This window comes from Jaculus jaculus, chromosome 3 (assembly GCF_020740685.1).
Source record: "Jaculus jaculus isolate mJacJac1 chromosome 3, mJacJac1.mat.Y.cur, whole genome shotgun sequence".
NCBI lineage: Eukaryota > Metazoa > Chordata > Mammalia > Rodentia > Dipodidae > Jaculus > Jaculus jaculus.
In genome coordinates this window covers 155,804,478-155,824,217 of record NC_059104.1, presented here as the reverse complement: position 1 = coordinate 155,824,217, position 19,740 = coordinate 155,804,478, and the positions used below count along the sequence as shown (strand labels likewise).

General features: G+C 40.6%; 1 protein-coding gene across 2 annotated transcripts in view; it reads right to left on the bottom strand.

The window, feature by feature from the left end:
- The window catches only part of Ctsc (cathepsin C), a 38,598-nt gene extending 19,065 nt beyond the window's left edge, over positions 1–19,533 (bottom strand). Inside the window, exons 1-4 of one of the 2 annotated variants that reach the window (XM_045146347.1) lie at positions 19,320–19,533; positions 17,100–17,245; positions 10,214–10,298; positions 9,130–9,499 (exon numbers count right to left, since the gene is read on the bottom strand). In XM_045146347.1, coding sequence (XP_045002282.1) covers positions 9,489–9,499; positions 10,214–10,298; positions 17,100–17,245; positions 19,320–19,494 — 417 coding nt within the window. In that variant the 5' untranslated portion in view covers positions 19,495–19,533 and the 3' untranslated portion in view covers positions 9,130–9,488. Of the gene's footprint in view, positions 1–1,164; positions 1,332–9,129; positions 9,500–10,213; positions 10,299–17,099; positions 17,246–19,319 lie in introns of those variants that run through there. The other variant, XM_004658259.2, reaches the window with a different exon arrangement.
- Positions 19,534–19,740: the final 207 nt, after the last annotated feature.

The window sequence follows — 19,740 nt, the reverse complement described above, 5'->3', positions numbered from 1 at the left end:
GGTAACTTGATTTTTCTCTCTAACTCCTTTCAATATTTTTTCTTTGGTATGTGTGTTTGGTAGTTTGATTATAATATGGCGAGGAGAAATTCTTTCCAGGTTTTGTCTGGCTGGGTTCTAAAGGCTTCCTGCATCTGCATTGGCCCCTCTTTCCCTATTTGGGGGAAATTTTCTCCTATGATTTTGTTGAAGACACCTACTATGCCTTTGGAGTGGAATTCTTCTCCTTCTACTATGCCCTGAATTCTCATATTTGATTTTTTCATAGTGTCTCAAATATCTTGAAATTCCCTAAAACATAAAGGGAAATACTTGTTGATCCAATGGTCTGGCATTTCTTGTTTGAACCCTTATGGCAGATAAGTTGAGAGAAAAAAAAAAAATTGACTGCACGTTGCATGCTGAATTCTGTCCTTTCTAATCCATGTGAAAAGCTTAAACTGCAATACCTCAGCATGAGACTGTACTTGGAGATTGCATCTTTGAGGAGGTAATTCAGGCAAATGAGGTCATGATTTAGATCCTAATCCAGTATAACTACTGCCCTGAGATGAAAAATTAGTCAAGGAAGGCCACAGGAGGACACCGTGAGGAGCCAGCCAGCCGTCCGCAGGCCAAGAGGAAGGCAAAGAAAGCTGATGGCACCGTCCCATGTAGCCTTCTCTACCAGGAGAAAGCAACAGGCCCAAGTTGTCCAGGCTCTGATGCTTTGACGTAGCACAAAACCGCAGGCTGCAGAAACGCCAGGCACTTTGACTTCAGTTACTTATTGCCAGGTTTAAAGTTTCTTAAGTCTGTAAACCCCTGCACTTCGGGCATATCAGCATATGCATGCATGACATATTATGCAATGTCATATTATGGCCACCAATAACATGTTTTTCCCTTTACTAGCAATTTGTGGATCTGTGGTCCTTTAATTATTTTGAAGCTTCCATTGGTCCATGTGTTTTGGAGTATGTTTAAAAAAAAAATTAAAAACAATTTCTTCCATCAGTTATATCAGCCAGTATACATTTCCAGTAAGGTTTATGTAACATGGCTATGTTCCTAAGCCAAATGAATTCTGCATAATCAAAAAAAATGTTTCCAACAATGAATACCAATACATACTCACATAGACCATAACAGAACTAAATGTATGTTTCTCTTGTCACAACTTACTGTTTCTCGGGTCTTTCAAGGTGTGCCACATTTACATTCACCTTCACAGATGGGCTTCCCACCTTCTTGCCGGTGAAACAAGCCCAGTTCCGTCCCAGCACGTCATGGACCCACCCAGTCATTGTCTCATGGCAGTAACTGATGACTTGTCTGCCCTTGACTTCATACTGCAATCAAAGAGAGGAAAGGCCAGTTAAAACTGTGTTCAGCACTCAGATCTGTTTCCCTTGGCTCCAATTTACCATAAAGATGTCCTTTTTACCCTTTGCCAACCAAAACAAAAACCTCACCCTGACAGATGACATCCGAGAATTACTCTAGAACATGGAGAAACAAACTTCATTGGTTAGCATGACTGGGCAGACAAAATGTAAAAGAAATATTTCTGGGAATAAAAGGAAGAGTCTCACATTTGTAGAGCAACTACCAGATTCAAAGAATCCTGCAGACGTTACTCTATTTAATTTGCACAATAAGCCTATGAGGAAAGACACAATAATTCTGTCTTTACCAACAAACAAGTGAAAGATTGGCTCAAAGAGTAAGGCGGTGCTCCCAAAAGCCACATGTCCCTTAAGGAGCAGGGGCAGAATTTCCCTCAGCACACTTCTCTCCTCTGAACAGGCTCACGCTGGCAAACTACAGGAACAGGTGGAGAATATTTTCTGTATAGTTAAAAAAAAAAATCCTATCTTTCTCTTTTTGGTTAATCCCTGTTTTTTGTTTGTTTGTTTGTTTTTGTTGTTGGCAGAAATTGATTATGAATGAGCTAAGACAACCTGATTGTTATTTGATGGCAAGCATTCTACTTCTTTCAGTAATGTGGTTCTTTATATGATTCAGTGTTAACACTGAAAATGAACTATGAGGAGACAACGCCGGAACTGAACTCAGGCACTTTGGCTCCAGAACCTCACCCCTTCAAGGAAGAGGATTTCAATGTGGCAGGGAAGAGATCCAGAGTGAGTACACAGGCAAGGCACTCAGACAGGACGCATAGTTTCCTACATGTCTACGAGGGAAGGCTTAGCCCAAGTCATTTCAAGTGGTGTCTTATTTCCTTAGAATAAGGAGTATGTGCAACTTAGGGTGAGATTTTCCTAGGCCCCAGAACTCCAAAACAAGGAAACTAGAAAAAAATACCCTCAAAAGTGCATATTCTGAAATCCAATGATTGAGTGCAAGTTGGAAGACATACCCTTAAAAGGCTAAACATCAAATACGTGAAGTTCTGTAGAATTCTAAGATGGAGGACAAGTATTAAATGCATTATTGACATGATTGTCTTCAATTTACAATGTGCATATAGGGATCCAAACCAAGTTGAGAGACAGCAACACTGAGCTATACAAACTTCTGCCTTGGTGGGCTGGAAACCATCCAATTCTGGTGACAATGCAACCTAAATCTTTTAGACTTTGATTATGTGCATTTTTTAGAAAAAATTTTATTAGCACTTTCCATGATTATAAAAAAATATCCCATGGTAATTCCCTCCCTCCCCCGATTATGTGCATTTTTCGTTTTTTTTTTAAATTTTTATTTATTTATTTGAGAGTGACAGACACAGAGAGAAAGACAGATAGAGGGAGAGAGAGAGAATGGGCGCGCCAGGGCTTCCAGCCTCTGCAAACGAACTCCAGACGCATGCGCCCCCTTGTGCATCTGGCTAACGTGGGACTTGGGGAACTGAGCCTCGAACAGGGGTCCTTAGGCTTCACAGGCAAGCGCTTAACCGCTAAGCCATCTCTCCAGCCCGATTATGTGCATTTTTAAGAGTCACATTTACTTCTTCTCTGTCATCTACTAGTAATGCAGGACAAGTAAGGCTAAATGAATGTTTCCTTTCAACTCTGTTCTGGAAAGTCACCTTGCAATGTTTTTATAGTCTTGCGATTCATATCCCCTCCCACCAGCAAATAAACATTGGAAGATACTATCATAGTATAAGAGAAAAGTTAATAGCAGACCCAACACCAAAAAGACCTAAAAAAGCTTCAAATATCCAAGTTAAGAAAATTTTATTAATTCATAAACTAAGAAAATTTTATTAACTTGTAAATAGAACTGTCAATTAATTATATGTTGCATGATTAATGCACATTAACGCCTATTTCTGTAAATGCATTTTTATTGTAATAAACAAGCAGGTGGAAATCATACCCTTTCATCTACAGTTATTTTTGTGGTAGAGGGCAGAAACCTCTCCTTTACAAACATTGTACATATTTCTCATAAATCTTATAGGCTCAAAAGAACATAGAAATAATATATTCTCAGGGTGCAAAAAACAGCTAAGGTGGTTGAACTAGAATGCATAATTAAGGACGCAAACCACAAAGCGTTGTTCCCCATACCCTCATTTTTTTCTCATACACCATCTTTTCACAAGAAGCTAGAGAGGTCGACAGTTCCCAATGACACGGAGAGAAGAAACTAAGCAGCAAAGGCTGAAAGCACAAAGTTGCTTCCAACTGTATTGCGTGGGCCACACAGTCATCTTTTGGGTTAAAGAACACTCCCTCTCTAATGAAGAAAATGTAGCCTTGCAAAGTTAGTCTTTATCCAGGTCCAGTGTCTCTGCTTGTGAAGCGCAGCACTTTATCCATGGGAGCTTCTAAAAATGTTTTAGATCAGTTGACTCATGAGAGGCTCACACTGTTGCCCGTGGCCCTTGCCAGCTGGCCTGAACTTGGAATCTATGCTGCTTGGCCTTTTGCCATTCTTGGGACGGGTTTGTTAATGCAGCATAGAGGTAAAGGATATTGATCTACTTACTTATCTCTTTCAGGTGTTCGACTTCCTAGATAGGCTCCACTGTTCCTACTAAGGAGGTTGCATGACAAGGGGCCAGTGACTTCTCTGTACTTCCATTCTCTGATGGGGAAACTAGGGCTGATAGTAATAGACACCATCTTATAGGCTGTGTGTGTGTGTGTGTGTACATATATGTGTGTGTGTGTGTGTGTGTGTGTGTGTGTGTGTGTGTGTGTATTCTAACTGAGAATTGATTTCTTTTTTCCTGTTGTTGTTTATCCAGTGTCTAGGAAACTGTCTAGCAGTAGGAAGAAATTAGGAAGAAGTTAACTATTGAATGAATAAACAGGGTAAATGCCAAATCTGTTTTTTTGTTTTTGTTTGTTTGCCAAGGTAGGGTTTCACTTTTCACTCTAGCCCAGACTGGTCTGGAATTCACTATGTCATCTTAGGTTGGTCTTGAACTCACAGCGATCCTCCTATCTTTGCCTCCTGGCTGGTGGGCTTAAAGGTGCGCACCACCATGCCCAGCCAAATCTTATTTTAACACTACCTCCTCCAAAAAAACACAGGAAAGATGAGAAATGTATAATTAATACAAGTATGGTAATGCCAAGACATCAAAGAGTTCAAATTATAACTCATATTTGCCTAAGGAAATGTGGATGTTTTTCTCCAAGCCTCTTTTATTTTTTCATCTGTGAATTCACATTCACATAGCATTTCTAAAAGTTCTCTTTGAGCTTCCTCAGTGCACATTATTACAACTGTGGTTTTATATAAAATTAACAAGGATCAGGAAGTAAGAGTGCAGACACTCTTATTTATGGGGCACCACCTCCCTCCAAGATGCGATATTTGTTGTTCTAACTCAAATCCTATAAATGTAGTTCAAATGCTATTGACAGTCAATTTTGATGGACAAAACTGATAGAATTATTTTCTCCTTTAGATTTTGTGTCCTATATTATTCTGTAGCTTTTGTAAGCTGGGTTAATTTGGTCTTTTTGAGAAACTGCATTAATCCTATGAAAGGGTGGCGAAGGGTAGGCAGGCCTGTGTGACCTGTGCAGCTTTCACTGCATAGGAGAAAAGAAACATTGATCATGTTTTTAGCAAAAGCCAAAAACACTTAATATGCTAACCCAAGGGGCCTCCGCCACACCTGTTACTTTCTTTATTTGAAAGTGCCCAGGGTATCTATCTCTTCCATCTACTAAGAAATCTTGTCCTTCTCACATTATCACTAATTAAGAGACTGAAGGTTTTGCCACATTGTCCAGCTATAAATATAGTTAATTTTTTTTCCAATGACATTCTTCATATATATAAATATCAGTCCCCGAAGACTGGGTTGTATAGGAGACACAATTGAAGCTTCTAGTCACTTCTGCCAATTCCTACTGCCAGAGACTGAGAATTTGCTAAGATGTGACATGTCTTTTGTTTAGAAACCTCTACACTTCAGTAACTATTAATTTGCCTCTATGTCTCAAAAGAAAGAGAAAAAAAGATCTAAAGACATCAGAAAACTGTGACCAAATGTTGAAAACTAAGTGCCATGAAAACTATTTATAATAGAAAATTCAATACTGCTTTTGAAAATAAAGTTAATACAATGAAGCATGTTTTGTATTACTTTCAAATGGCATCACCTTGAAATATATTTGTGACCTTAGCAAAGAAAATATTGAATTCTGAAGTAGTTTATATGTACTACAACAAAAATATGACCACAGTGGTACATGTGTGCAATTTTACATCTGTACAAACTACAAAATATAAATATATGTTTTTATATAAATAACTATGTACATATATAATATGTCTGATGCATCAAGGTGATTTAACACTTCATAAAAAAGTACTCTGCCTGAAACTTGATTTAATGGTAAAGCATATATAGAGGGTTTTATCACATCTAGGCAATAGTGAAAAACATTTTGCTTCTCCCCCCCCCCCACCCCGCTTACTTTAAGTGCAAATAATCTATAATAGGTGCAAAGTAAAGCATTCTGTTTGCTGCTGGGTTTACAGTGTGAAGAAAACTGTTGGGCAGCAAAAGAGAACATGATAAATGTTAACAAATTTGCATTTGGCCAAACCCTCCAAGAGGGACATGCTTTTCCTAAGAAAGGAGCCAACTTCCCTAATCCTATTCCAAGAAGAAGCATTTATTTTCTGCCGGTTAATACTGGACAGTTTATTTTAAAAGTTGATTGCTAATGAAATGCAAAACTTCCAGCTGATGCTATAGCAGTTGCAATCAAATAATGCCTGCATTTTACAGAAAGTGTTGGCAATCAGATTTATATGTAAGAATAGAGAGTGTGGGCTAAGGAAATAGCTCAGTCAGGAAAATGCTTGCCTTGCAAGCATGAGTAGAAGCCATATAAAAATGTTAGATATGACGGTGCATGCTTGTAATTCCTGGGCTGAGAGGTAGAGACAGCTGATGGTATGATGGTCAGCTCGTCCAGCTTAAATGAGTGAGCTCCAGGAAATTAAGAGACCTTATCTCAAAGAAGGTCGATGGTACTCCCGAGGAATGCCACGCAAGGTTGTCCTCTGTCCTTCAAATGCTCACACATGCAGGTACAGCCCCACACATGCGCTCCCACACATAGCACATGCATAAGAACAGAGAATATCGTTTGTTTCCAGTACTGACACAATAAATTTAAACCAAAATACACATTCCAGAGTTAGCCAAGAAAGCCACCATTTGCCACTCAACAGAACAATTAAAACTCCCTGATCTCATTCTCAGTTACTTGTGCATGAACTCCTGTGAGGTTAGAAGAAACTTTAAAAGTGCATTAAGCTATCTATAAACTGTGACTCCTCCTTACCATGCTCAAAAGAGGCGTGGCACAGCCTGCAGTCTTCCAGGCTAGGCCAAATACTTGCCCAGGGAATCAAACCAGGCATGACATCCACTATTTCCCTTGACAACCAATTGAGTTTTTAGTAGTTCTGAAACTTAGGTCTTTACTGTTTTAAACTTAAGAATCCTATCTTGGCCTTGCAGAGTCATGAAAATCGAAGCATAAATAAACAGAAAGAAATGTGAAAGTCTACTATCTTTTCCATTAAGCCATTCAACAAATGGCCTGAGGTCCCCTTAGCCTCTAAGGACAGGTTAGCAACATTCCAGACACATATCAATAAAAATGACACCATAATGCTGTATTCTTTTATTTTTATTTCATGTAGTCAAATCATTATTTCATTTCATGGCTGTGTTTTTTGTTTTTTCCCCAAAAATAATATTCAATGTCTCTGGGACATAACCTTAAAGATGTGTCTTCATTTGGGCTAGTACAACAGATTTTGTACATTGAGAGGCTTTATAATAACTAATAACAGATCTCACAGATCTGGAGTTTGAGGAGTACAAGACTTTGGCAATATGGTTCCAGTGACAGCCTGCTTCCTGGTTTCTCCCTATGAGGTGGGGAAAGGAGGAAGTACTTTCCTCTCTCTAAGAGGAAGGACACTAATTCTACCCCAAGAGTTTCATTCGCATTATCTAGTAAATCTAGTTACTTCCTCACAATGTGTTCTTCAAGCTTCTCTCTTATGCAAAAATAAATTAAAAGCCCATTATTTTTCTATTACTTGTCACATATTACACTATACATGGAGAACAAAATGGTTGGTCCTACAGAATAGACCCTTGCATTCATGAAGTTTAAAGACCAGATAAACACACAATCATGACAGTATGGTGCCAAGGATATAATGCGTTCTAACCCACATGTACAATGTTATACCCACTTGTTCTTCTCTTTTATTAGAATATTTATATACAAAATTATGCAGAGAAACAAAAATATTTAGTAATATTTTAATATATATATATATAATTTCAGCAATACTGAAGCATCTTGAAAATAGATTTTTGGGCTCTCAAGACAAGTCACTTAGTTACATTGCTGGCCTGTGTTTCTAGAACCTCAGGAAATTGATGCTTCGTAAGCTAGAATTACTTGTGTAATGCCTGCAAAAAGAAGAGTGTAATTTGTTTCTCCAAACCTATAGAAAATTCTTTGTGCTTGATGCCCTGAAGATGCAGAAGAAGGAATACAGGCTTGCGCTCTGGAAGATGATGAGAAAAAGGAGAAAAGCCCTACGGATGAGGTAGACTGGGTATAGCTCCACATTTTCGCTTTTCCAAGTCAGTTCTAAACCAAGTGAGGAGGAAATGAGTTCACTACTTAGCAGGAAAGAGCCAACACTCAGCAATCCTATGAACAATAGTGTAATTAAGAGAACTCAATTCAGCAAGAGATTTAATTTGTATTTACACTGAAGTTTAAAAGCTTGCTTCCCAAGTTTTGAGACTGTAATGGGCAAGATAAGCTAATATTTTGTGCTGAAGGGAAGAATTCTGGATTAAGGAAAGAGAATAGGCTCATTAGTAAAGAAAACTAAACTTCAAATGCAATTCCTCCCTTACCTCAACAACAGCCAATGCAGTGTACACTCTGTTCCATTAAACTAACACTGCGGGGCTTGTATGCTGGAATTCACCAGAAAACTACCCAGTTGTGACTCTGAGAGCCACTTACTGCTCTGTCGAGATGGCTTTTCTTTTACTTTTTAGTCCCAGGGAAGTCCTTAGACTTGAAACACAACCTCTAGCATTTTACAGTTAGAAGTTAATATGAGCTCTAGCATTGAAAGAGACTAATTATCCCTGCTTATAAGTCATATCTATTTCACAGCAATTCAAAATTTACCAAAAAGTAAAAAATAAAAAGGAGAGAATAAACTCAGGGTAAAAAGAAAAACAAAAGGAAGAAAGGGAAGAGAATCAGAGAGAAGGGAAGGATGAAGAAAACTGAGAAGAGAGGACAGGACAAGAGAGTTATTAGTCACACTATCTTTCTACAGGTCCACTCTGGAAAAGGATAAGCTTTTCTGGTTAATCTAAAAAAGGCTTGCCCTCCTTAAAAGTGGCCCTCCACAGAACCATCTTCCCTCCAATTTACTTTCATTTGTGTACCTCAAGACATCCAAACACTTTGTTTTACAACAAATCCTGAGGATCCTCAAGGTAATTCAGATGAAGGGAAGACCGTCAAGAAGGAGCAATTAAGCTATGAATAAAATCTTCACTGTGATTACAACAAAACACCAAACTGCAATGCTGACTAGTTAAAAAAAAAAAAAAAAACATTTCAGTAAAACATCCTCCTGACAGGAATACATCTTAATATGTTGTGTTGGGTGTCATTCGTTTTATTAATAAAGCTAAAGGGTGACACTGCCTGAAAAGTTCATCTCTGCAGAGCTGTTTTGTAGTTTTTCTTTATCCTGGGCAGTTTCTGGTCATTCACATTCCACAGTGGTGATTGCTGTTTTCCAAGGAAATGTTCAGGGCAGCAGCCTTGGAGGAAGGTCCCCAGGACTCCTCTGCATTTTACATGCAGATGGACTGCAGGAGGGATGGTAGCTGCCAGGGCCTCTGCTAGCTGCTAGAGGTAGATCCAGCTGCTGCCTGCTGTTAGGTCTCTCAGAACCAAGGCCTGTAGTTTTAAGAGAGGCCCTCAACAGATGATCTATTCAATAACTACAAGACAATAAAAACTATGGTTATAAGCCAGAAAGGATCACACGGTCTTTTAACAATAACCGTATTAACTTCTGTTAGGTAAGAAAAGAAAAACAGATACCAGCAGCAACATTTTAGATTCTGGTAGTTTTGCTTAATGCTATTTAAGACAGTCACAAGAAGCAGCAATCCTGCAGTTTAGTGCTTAAGCAACATGTATTTTGCATGCAGCCAACATGCTGATCAAGTACATGCATCCTGCTACTCCAAAACATGCTGTCATTTTCAAGTGACTAAACCAACAAGCTAAACTCTAATAGCTTATAACCACAGCGTTCCTTATGAACTAAATGTAGTCTTAATACTGCTTGGACCTATGTCTAGGATCTAGGGTGTTTCTAGGTTCTGGAAAAAAGATAGGCTCTTTGGCTGATCTGAGAAAGGATTGTCCTCCTTCAAACTTGTTCTTCCCCTGGTCTACTCAGGTTACAAGTACCATTATTGTGGCTAGATGTGTATAATCAGAACACATGAGAATGGGAAATTATCCAGAAAAATCATATAAGCAAGCTAGAAGTAGCAGATAAGCAGGCTCAAGCAAGAAATCTGTAAGAAAAGCATCTTCTTGCAGACTCTTTTCAGATGAGTAAATAGCTCTGATTTGCATAAGCCACCCTGGCAGGAAAAGCTGGCTTTTAATAAGGAAGATAAAAATATTTTAATGGAGCTCACCCAGTTTGTTCCTCAGATGTGGCAAATCATAAATGCCCACAGTTCCCAGCTGCATGAACAACTGACTGATAAAATCAGTGACATCCTATGAAGAGTTTATATTGGTAAACTGAGTCACGTTCAAATGAAGAATAATCAAGAAAAAAATATAAAACAAGCATGCATATACTGCTATATTTCTAATACCTTTACTCCACCAAATACTCTTGAAAGTAAATCTTAAGTTGTCAAAGACAAAAATAAAGGACTGAAGAGATGGCTCAGTGACTCAAGATGCAAGCTTGCAAAAGCCCACGAGCCTGGGTTCAATTCCCTGGTACCCACATGAAACCAGATGCACAAAGCTGTGCGTGAATCTGGGGTTCAGTTGCAGTGGCAAGAGGCCCCCTGGCATGCCCATACTCAATCTCCCTTTCTCTCTCCCGAATAAATATATATTTTTAAATATGAAGTTTAAAGTATTGAATTCATATATTTTTGTTCATTTTTATTTATTTATTTGAGTGTGACAGAGAAAGAGACACACATACACATACACACACACACACACACAGAGAGAGAGAGAGAGAGAGAGAGAGAGAGAGAGAGAGAGAGAGAAAGAAAGAATGGGCGCACCAGTGCTTCCAGATACTGCTAATGAACTCCAGACGAGTGCGCCCCCTTGTGCATCTGGCTAACGTGGGTCCTGAGGAATCCAGCCTTGAACTGGGGTCCTTAGGCTTCACAGGCAAGTGCTTAACTGCTAAGCCATCTCTACAGCCCTGAATTCATGTTTTTAAAAGGAATACTGATTTCAAAAATAATTCTACTAAAACTATTTTATCTGAAAAGTGAATTCAGAAGGCACAGTGATAAAATAGTACACAATTCTCAATTCACTCGTTATGGAAACACAACTGATATTTCTGGTTGTTGTGAATAGTTTGAAAATTACAATTTATATTACCCAGAACAAAGAATTAACATAGTGTCTCAGTATGTTCTTTGAGTACCAAACTGCATTAGAAAACCTACATGCTGATGCTGTGTATCTTGTTCTTTTTTTTTTTTTTCCCAGTCTATAATGCTATTCACATGGGAGAGCCCAAACATGAACTGAATTAGAAATCACAAACATTTGCTTGACTATCACCAAATAAAACTTTTACCCATAAAGCCATATAAATCTACTCCTTCCCTCTGCATTTGAGTAACTTAGGCTGCAAAATATACAAGATCATTTTTGACTGCTCTTTTCTGGTACCTTTTATTATTACCTTGGAGAAAATAAAATGAGGAAAGTGGAAGACAGGTGTCTATCCTCCTGCAGGGCATTACTGGGATGCTAGTTTGTTTCACATGACTTATTCTGGACACTCTGGTTGGGATGTTCTACAGAATACCTTTATACATACTTGTCATAAAAATGATGCCAGTACATAAAAACACAAAGAAAGAAAAAGGGAGTGGTTAACTTATCCATAACACAAAGACATAAGTGTGTATTTTTATCTTCAGCTTGGCTGAGTTGCATTGTGTAGGAGGCTGACTGCTTTGAATATGCCATACTTTAAAGAGGTACAACTCTGACAGTGCCAAGTATAACTAATGATAAATGCCACTGTAATCTGCGAGTATGAGAAACTGCCCTGCAGATAGTTTCTTCAGTGGTTTTGACCAGCAGTGTTTTAAAAGAATACCTCTAAAACATTGTTATTTTACATAAAGTTGTTTCTAATGCTCAGGTACATGCATGAATGGGACATAATTGTATCTGAATTCCTATAAAGTCAGATAAGGGGAAGAAAAAAACACCTTGAAATATATATATATCTATATATATATCTATATATATATCTATATACACACACACACACACACACACATATACACACACACATATATACACACACACATACACACACACACACACACATATACATACATATATGTTTTTGTCCAACTTGAACTATGCAAAAAGGTTCAAAGTAAAATTCATTTCCTTACAAGCTTATATCTAGTATGAAGTAATCACATGAAAAATACAAATAATGGGCTGGAGAGTTGGCTTAGTGGTTAAGCACTTGCCTGAGGCTCGATCCCCCAGGATCCACATTAGCCAGATGCACAAGTGAGTGCACGCGTCTGGAGTTCATACACAGTGGCTGGAGGCCCTGGCGTGCCCATTCTCTCTCTCTGTCTGCCTCTTTCTCTCTCTGTCTGTTGCTCTCAAATAAATAAATAAAAATATGCAAAAAAAATTTAAAAATACTGATAAGCCATCTCTATTTTTTACTCATAATGTTTTAAGCAGTGAAAAGCCAAGATAAGTCTAACATGGTGGAGCCCACCATTAATCCCAGTACTCTGCAGGCTGAGGTAGGACTGCTATGAGCTCAAGGCCACCCTGGGTTCAGAGTGAGTTTTATGGTCAGCCCGGACTAGAGTTAGACCCAGTCTCCAAACGATACCTAAACTGGGTATGGTGGCGCACACCTTTAATCCCAGCACTCAGGAGGCAGAGGTAGGAGGATCGCCGTGAGTTCGAGGCCACCCTGAGACTCCATAGTGAATTCCAGGTCAGCCTGGGCTAAGTGAAACCCTACCTCATAAAACCAAGAAAACAAACAAACAAACAAAAAAACCAAAAACCAAAAAAACAAAACAACAACAACAACAAAAACCCTAAGTTAAAACAAAAGGGGACAAATTACCTTTTTTATTTATGTTTACATGTTATGTTTACATGCTTTCACTTTGGGTTACAGAAGCTTCTCTTTTCAAATGGCGGCAACTGCTACAGAGACTCAAAACTTATCAATTTGCTGAGAGAAAGTAACAGTGGAGTTTTCAGCCTCAAATGAGACATCTGTACCACACCCATCAAGGCTCAGGGGACATTGCAGAAGGTAAGAGAGGATGGGAAGGGGCACTTTGGAGCGATGTCTGTCAGGAAGGGAGTGGTCGGAGCATTCACGACCTCACAGGGGCTCTTGTTGCTTGAACTAGACCTGTATAATATTGGGCCCGTCAACATGTTGTCACGGATGATGGAGACATCAGAAGAGAAAAGGGAATAGTTGGGAAGAAGAGGGGCTTCAGTGGAAGGGGATGAGGAGACAGACAAAGGGGGGGGGGGTGAAAGGGGCTTATGTAAAAAAAGTATGAAATTTTAAAAGATGAAACATTTTGAGAGTCTGGGGCCATGAAAGATGATCATTTTTTCAGAAGAGGCTTGAGTAAGGAGATCTGAATAAGGCAAGCTACCAGCAGCAAGAGCTTCAAGTTACTGGTGAGTGGGAATGTGAAGAAGGAGAATGGAGGAAGCTGTGCAGGATGCTCAAGGGAAGCCTGCAGGAAAAGCCGGGGTGAGGGACAGCCCTGGAGTGTGTACCATGTGCGCAGTGAGCTCTGGCAGACGTGATTCGGAAACTGAGGAAGGCCCATCTGAAGACGGCAGCAATGCATAGTACGCTCTGCAGTATCAGTAAAGGATCTGGAAATGCAAGCATTGTGCAGAAAAACAACGTGTAGGGCACCAATGGCAGGAGCACGTAGCAAGAGCTTGTTGGATATTTACATAACAGCTTGGGTTGAGTAAGTGGACTTGATATGAGACATTCCAGATGCATGTGCCACCTGTGGTACTGGGGAATTGAACGCGGGTCCTTTGGCTTTGCAGGCCAGCACCTTAACCACTAAGCCACCTCTCCAACCCTTAAGTTTCTGAATATGTAAATTCAATTCCATCCTATACTTTTTTCCTTAGAATTAAATATTCTTTTTCCCAACAGTGTTTCAGTTGTACTTAGTATTAAAATATGGTATTGTGGGGCTGGGGAAGACGGCACAGTGGTTAAAAGTGCTTGCCCGTGACAGGCATGATGGTGCACGACTTTAATACCAGCACTTGGGAGGCAGAGGTAGGAGGATCACCCTGAGTTCAAGGCCACTCTGAAACAACATAGTGAATTCCAAGTCGCCTGGGCTAGAGCAAGACCCTACCTCGAAAAACCAAAAAGAAAAAAAAAAAAAAAAAAAGGGTTTGCTTTGCAAAGCCTGCTGAATGGCCCAAATTCAGTTCCCTAGCATCCACATAACGCTGTTCACAGGCCAGGCTTGTTCACAAGAGAATCTATCTCCAAGAAGTTAGAGAAGGTGACTTCTCTGGCATCCCTGTGTGCACTGTGGTACATGGACACCCATCCACATATACAGACATGTGCACACCTCAATAAATTGTTTTAAAATGCTATTTTTATTACTTCACAAAATACATTGCTGACCTAATTTATTATGCCAAAATGAAATTATTATCCCTCTGCATGAGAATAAACCATGGTCATGACAATGGTCCTATCAAATGGCCACTTTAAAAAAAAAAATGACAAAATCAGCTAGATAGGTGCACTCTTCCCTACCTAATGCCAGAACAGCATTTGTCTAATGCCAGCCAGAAGGGTACTTGCAAGTAGGGCTTCAAGGAACCTGCTTTATCAGGGAGCAGTTATCTGCATATTCATTGACTCTTTCCACTCCTGGCTTTAAAGATTGGTTCTTTTGACCTAATCTGATTATTATCCCCATGTTCTGGCAAAATGCCTATGCTGCTTACACTGATGTGAATAGAAAATGCAAAGCGAGTTCCAGTTCTTCATTCTGAGGCCATAACACCCTCAGTCCCTGATGAGAAAGTGCTGCAGGAACTATCCTCACCTCTTTCTGTGGTTATGTCCCTAGTGATTCAGTGGTGATTTTAGAATTTACCCTCTAGTTCTTCAGTACTGATGAAATGAGCTGTCTAAAATACATGGGCAAATTATTTATTTACACGTTTATACACTGTTTCTCCACTTACCACCTACTGACTTACTCAGTTTATTCCAAGCTGAATTCTACCTCATCCATTCCATTCATCCCCATGTTTGAACAAATATCACCTGCCCACTGTATAACAACAAGATAGAGGAAAAGGAAGACAAATAAAAAGGTAGGAAATCATGCAGAAATTTCAGGGTTCACCAAAAAAACCGATTTTCTTCTATGTGCACGAATTCTATAGAAAATTTCATCTGGAAGTAAAGAGCCTTTAAAGGAATGTGACTAAGAGGCCTGCAAAGCCCCAGGCCCATTAATAAGCATATCAAGAATTTATTTCAAGTTGAATACGTTATTAAAGATATAAAACGTTGAAAACTGAGATACTGTTAGAGCTGTTTTTAATACAGTGCCTGGGGCAGATATTAAAAATAGCTAACAACTGGGCTGGAGAGATGGCTTAGTAGTTAAGGCGTTTGCTTGCAAAGCCAAAGAATTCTGGTTCAATTCTCCAGGACCCATGTAAGCCACATGCATAAGGGGGAGCATGCATCTGAAGTTCATTTGCAGTGGCTGGAGGCCCTGGCATGCCCATTTTCTTTCTTTCTCTCTCTCTCTCTCTCTCTCTCTCATACACACACACACACACACACACACACACACTCTTTCTCTCTCTCAAATAAATATTTTAAAATAACAAAAAAATAGTTAACAACTAACTGGTCAGGCATGGACTAATCAAATGGATGGCCAGCTATCAACAGTTGCCTCATAGATAATTTCCACCAGATAAAGCTGAGATTTGAACTTGAACTACATTTCCCTCTCCATCCATTCCTTTTATTTAGTTTTTATATAAAGAACAGTCCCTATCAAAGTATTAATAGACATTATTATTCTAAGAAATGTGATTAGCTCAGTAAGAACTACATATCTTGGTGATAAATCCTAAGTCACAAGAAAAATCACAACTAACTCAGAGATCAGGCCATAGTCACTGGGTTTTTTTTGTCATTTTTAAGATTCATTGCCCCACTTTCCCAGAAGTCCCTATAAACGGTCAATTTTTACCAGATGTTCCATAGCCTGCAAAGACTCCCCATGAAACGTCTGTATTTATGTTCTAAGGATAATGAGAAACAGCTCGTTTTAGACCTGAAATTTATTCTATTTGAACCATTTAATCTTAAACCTACATGAAAAGTTCTACATCTTTCAGAAAAACAGATGGGATATATTGCAAACTTGGCCATCTCATGCTATTTGAACCCTGAGTGCATCTGTACCTGGAAGCAGGGAATTTGAATATAAGAATAGGGGCTGGAGGGATGGCTTAGCCGCTAAGGTGCTTTACTGTGAAGCCAAAGGACCTCAGTTTGATTCCCTAGGATCCACACAAGCCAGATGCACAAGGTGATGCATGCATCTGGAGTTCGTTTGCAGTGGCTGAGAGCCCTGGTGTGCCCATTCTCTCTCTCTCTCCTTCTTTCCCTCTCTCAAATACATAAATAAAAATAAATTTTTGAATATAAGAATGATCCTTTTCCAGTTAGAGAAGAAAAAATGTAAGCTGAACCAGCTTTTGCTTCAGTAAGTCTAAGGAGCAGAATAACTCCTGTGTACTTTATTGCTCTGTTTTAGTCAGGTCAATTCTTCACATTACCATACTTAACACTTTTTATTACTTCAATGAGCAACTGAGGCCAATCTCTCAGAAACAAGGGGCTATAAGAAAGATAAGAAGGATAGCATAAACTCTAAGAAAACGAATTTGGCATTGTCTTATCTTTTCTACAGAATAAATACAAAGCCATTTAGAATAAGTTTAGTAATAAAAAATAAGAATTTTGTCATACTTACCAAAATATAATTATAGCAGATTATGTGTGTGTGCATGCCATATATATATATATATGTATGTATTCAAAAATACCAGGTATTTTTTAAACCTACAAATAAAGGGTCAAAATTACTAATTACTAGTACCCAACTTCTCTTAGAAAAAGTAGTATCAATTTTGGTTATCTTCTTAATTAAAATTCTAGGGTCTTCTAATTAGAGGAAGCTTCAGATGTGACCACACACTAACCTTAAAGAATGCAAACCATTTGTAGTCATTCAACACAATCTCGAAGCCTTGGTTGTAAATGAGGGTGAAATGTCCAGAATTGCCAAGTTCATCATAGGCCGTATCCAGCTTCTTAAGATGGATCACTACCTTTTCTTCTACTGGTCCTAAAGAATACAACACAGATTACAAAATCAAGTTCTCTGAAGTCAAAAGGAGAAGGACTTTCCTCCATAATTTCTACTATGCCAGGCAGCTGTCTACTCATGTGACACCCCCCCCCCCATGAGCTGGCTTATGAGGAAGGAAATCAGGAGACAAGCCTGCTAAGCAAGGGTGCTCAGACACAGGAGTGCCAAGTAGTGCAACGGGCACAGAGAACCCGGTGTAAACAAACAAAAATAATTCTCCAAGAGAAATAAGGGATGCTCAAAGCTACAGGCAGAAATAAGAACAAGAGAATAGGTGGGCGTGGTGGCATACACCTTCAATCCCAGTACTCAGGAGGCAGAGGATAGGAGAATAACCATGAGCTTGAGGCTACCCTGAAAGTATATCGTGAATTCCAGGTCAGCCTGGGCTAGAGTGAAACCCTACCTTGGAAAACCAAAGAAGAAGAGAATAAAAGACATAATAAAATGAAATGAATGATGGCATTAAGAGATCAGCTATCAAATTGTAAGGACAAAGTGTTAGACATAGAAAACAGAAAATGTACTATTCAGAGAAGAAATGGGGTCTGTTTCTCCTCAATGGAATCTGAACCTTTCCCAAGGACTCAGCACACTTGAGGTCTGTAGCCTACAAAACTAACTTGTGCCGATAGAAATTGATGTTGAACTTTCACAGGATGAGGGCTCAGATTTGTGGGTTAAGGTTAAAAGTAGGGCTATAGGCAGAGTTTGCCCCCAAAGGGTTCAGCTGTGACCATCCATGGATGAGAGATGGCATGTAGCAGGGCTGTACAATCTCGATCTCTCTGCCCTACCTCACGCTCAAATTTATCAAAGAAACATAGGGGCTGGGGGGATGTTAAGGTGCTTGCCTGCAAAGCTAAAGGACCCAAGTTTAATTCTCCAGGACCCACAAAAGCCAGCTGCATAAGGTGGCGCAGGCTTCTCGAGTTCTTTTGCAGCGACTGAAAGCCCTGGCACGTCCATTCTCTATCTGCCACTTTCTCAAATATAAACAAAAAAATGAAAACAACAATAATAAAAAAGAAACCTGGGCGGCTATAGAATGCCTAGGATTAGATAAGGCCTTACAGCCACCTGGAATTAGATAGGTCTTAAAAAATAAACCCACGTACTATTTGATATCATTCATTCTGATGAGGAAATTATAGAGGGGTCTCTCCCTCTGTGCCAAGTCACAGGCTTTGGGAACACCAGGAGCGTCACTCTTCGGGTCTGTCCCTGAGTGTTTCACTGGCTCTGTTTCTAAGGCAGACACACGTTATCTGAGGCAGGAGAGCGGCACTACACCGTGCCCACCAAAGAGCGTCCATGCCTGCCATTTGCAGTTACCGGGGCAGGAGTGACAACAACAACAACAACAACAAAGAAAGCAGTTTCTTGTTGCTCTTTGTAACTCCATGCAAGGCGTGAAACAATGCAGGGTGGTGCCAGGATGTGCAAGAAATAGTAGCAGGAGCACGCGCGGGTGCAAATAAAAATTAATCGCGGGCAGCGGAGTCCTTTCCTACAGCCTCGCAGAACAACGCTTGCTTTGCAGAGTTCAATCAGTGCGACACGGGGTTAAAAACAACAAAACAAACAAAAAACCTGGACGTGTTAACGCACGCCTTTAATCCCAGAGGATCACCGTGAGTTCAACTCGAGGCCACCCTGAGACTACCTAGTGAATTACAGGTCAGCCTGGGCTAGAGTGAGATCTTACCACAAAAAAATAGCTTAATGAATTAAAATAAAATAAAATAAAGTAAAATAAATCCCTGCCACAGTGGAGGGGACAATGGAGTCTGCTATGTCCGCTTTCCCCTGGGAAATCAGAGCAGCTAAAGCAATTCAAAATTTAGGAGGTCGGAGGGTGGGGGGGTAGTTTCTAAGAAAGTCCACTGGCATCGAGCGTGGAGTTCGGAGTTGCGGCAGCTTCCCGGGGCTGGCCGGGGAGGAGAGGCTCCCACGGGACCTGTGGTCACCCGCGGCCCGGACCCGAGGATGGGGGTCCCGGGGGTCCCACTGGGGGATGGCGGTCCCGGGCGCCTGCAGCTCAGCTTACCCATCGCCGAGCAGTTCACGTCGCGCTGGGCAGCGCTGGGCCCCACCTGGAAGAGCCAGGTGCCCAGCAGGTCCGGGTAGGTGCAGTTGGCAGGTGTGTCGCAGCGCGCCGGGCGGGCTCCGGCGAGCAGCAGCAGCAGGAGGCCGGCGAGCGGCGAGTGCGGCCGGGGACCCATGGCACAGGAGGCCCGGGAGGGAGCAGGCGGCCTGGGAGCCTGGCGACCCGGGGCGGCTCGAGCCTTAAAATAGCCGAAAGTCCGGAAACCCGCGGGCCTGGGGCGGGGGGAGTCGCCGGGGCGGGGCGGGGTGAGTGGGGCGGGGCCGGGATGCGCGGGGCGGGGGCCGCCGGGGTCCGGGCCCCCCCAACTCCTCGCTGCAGGTGGGACTGGGGGGCGGGGCCTAAGCGCCTCACCTACCTGCCC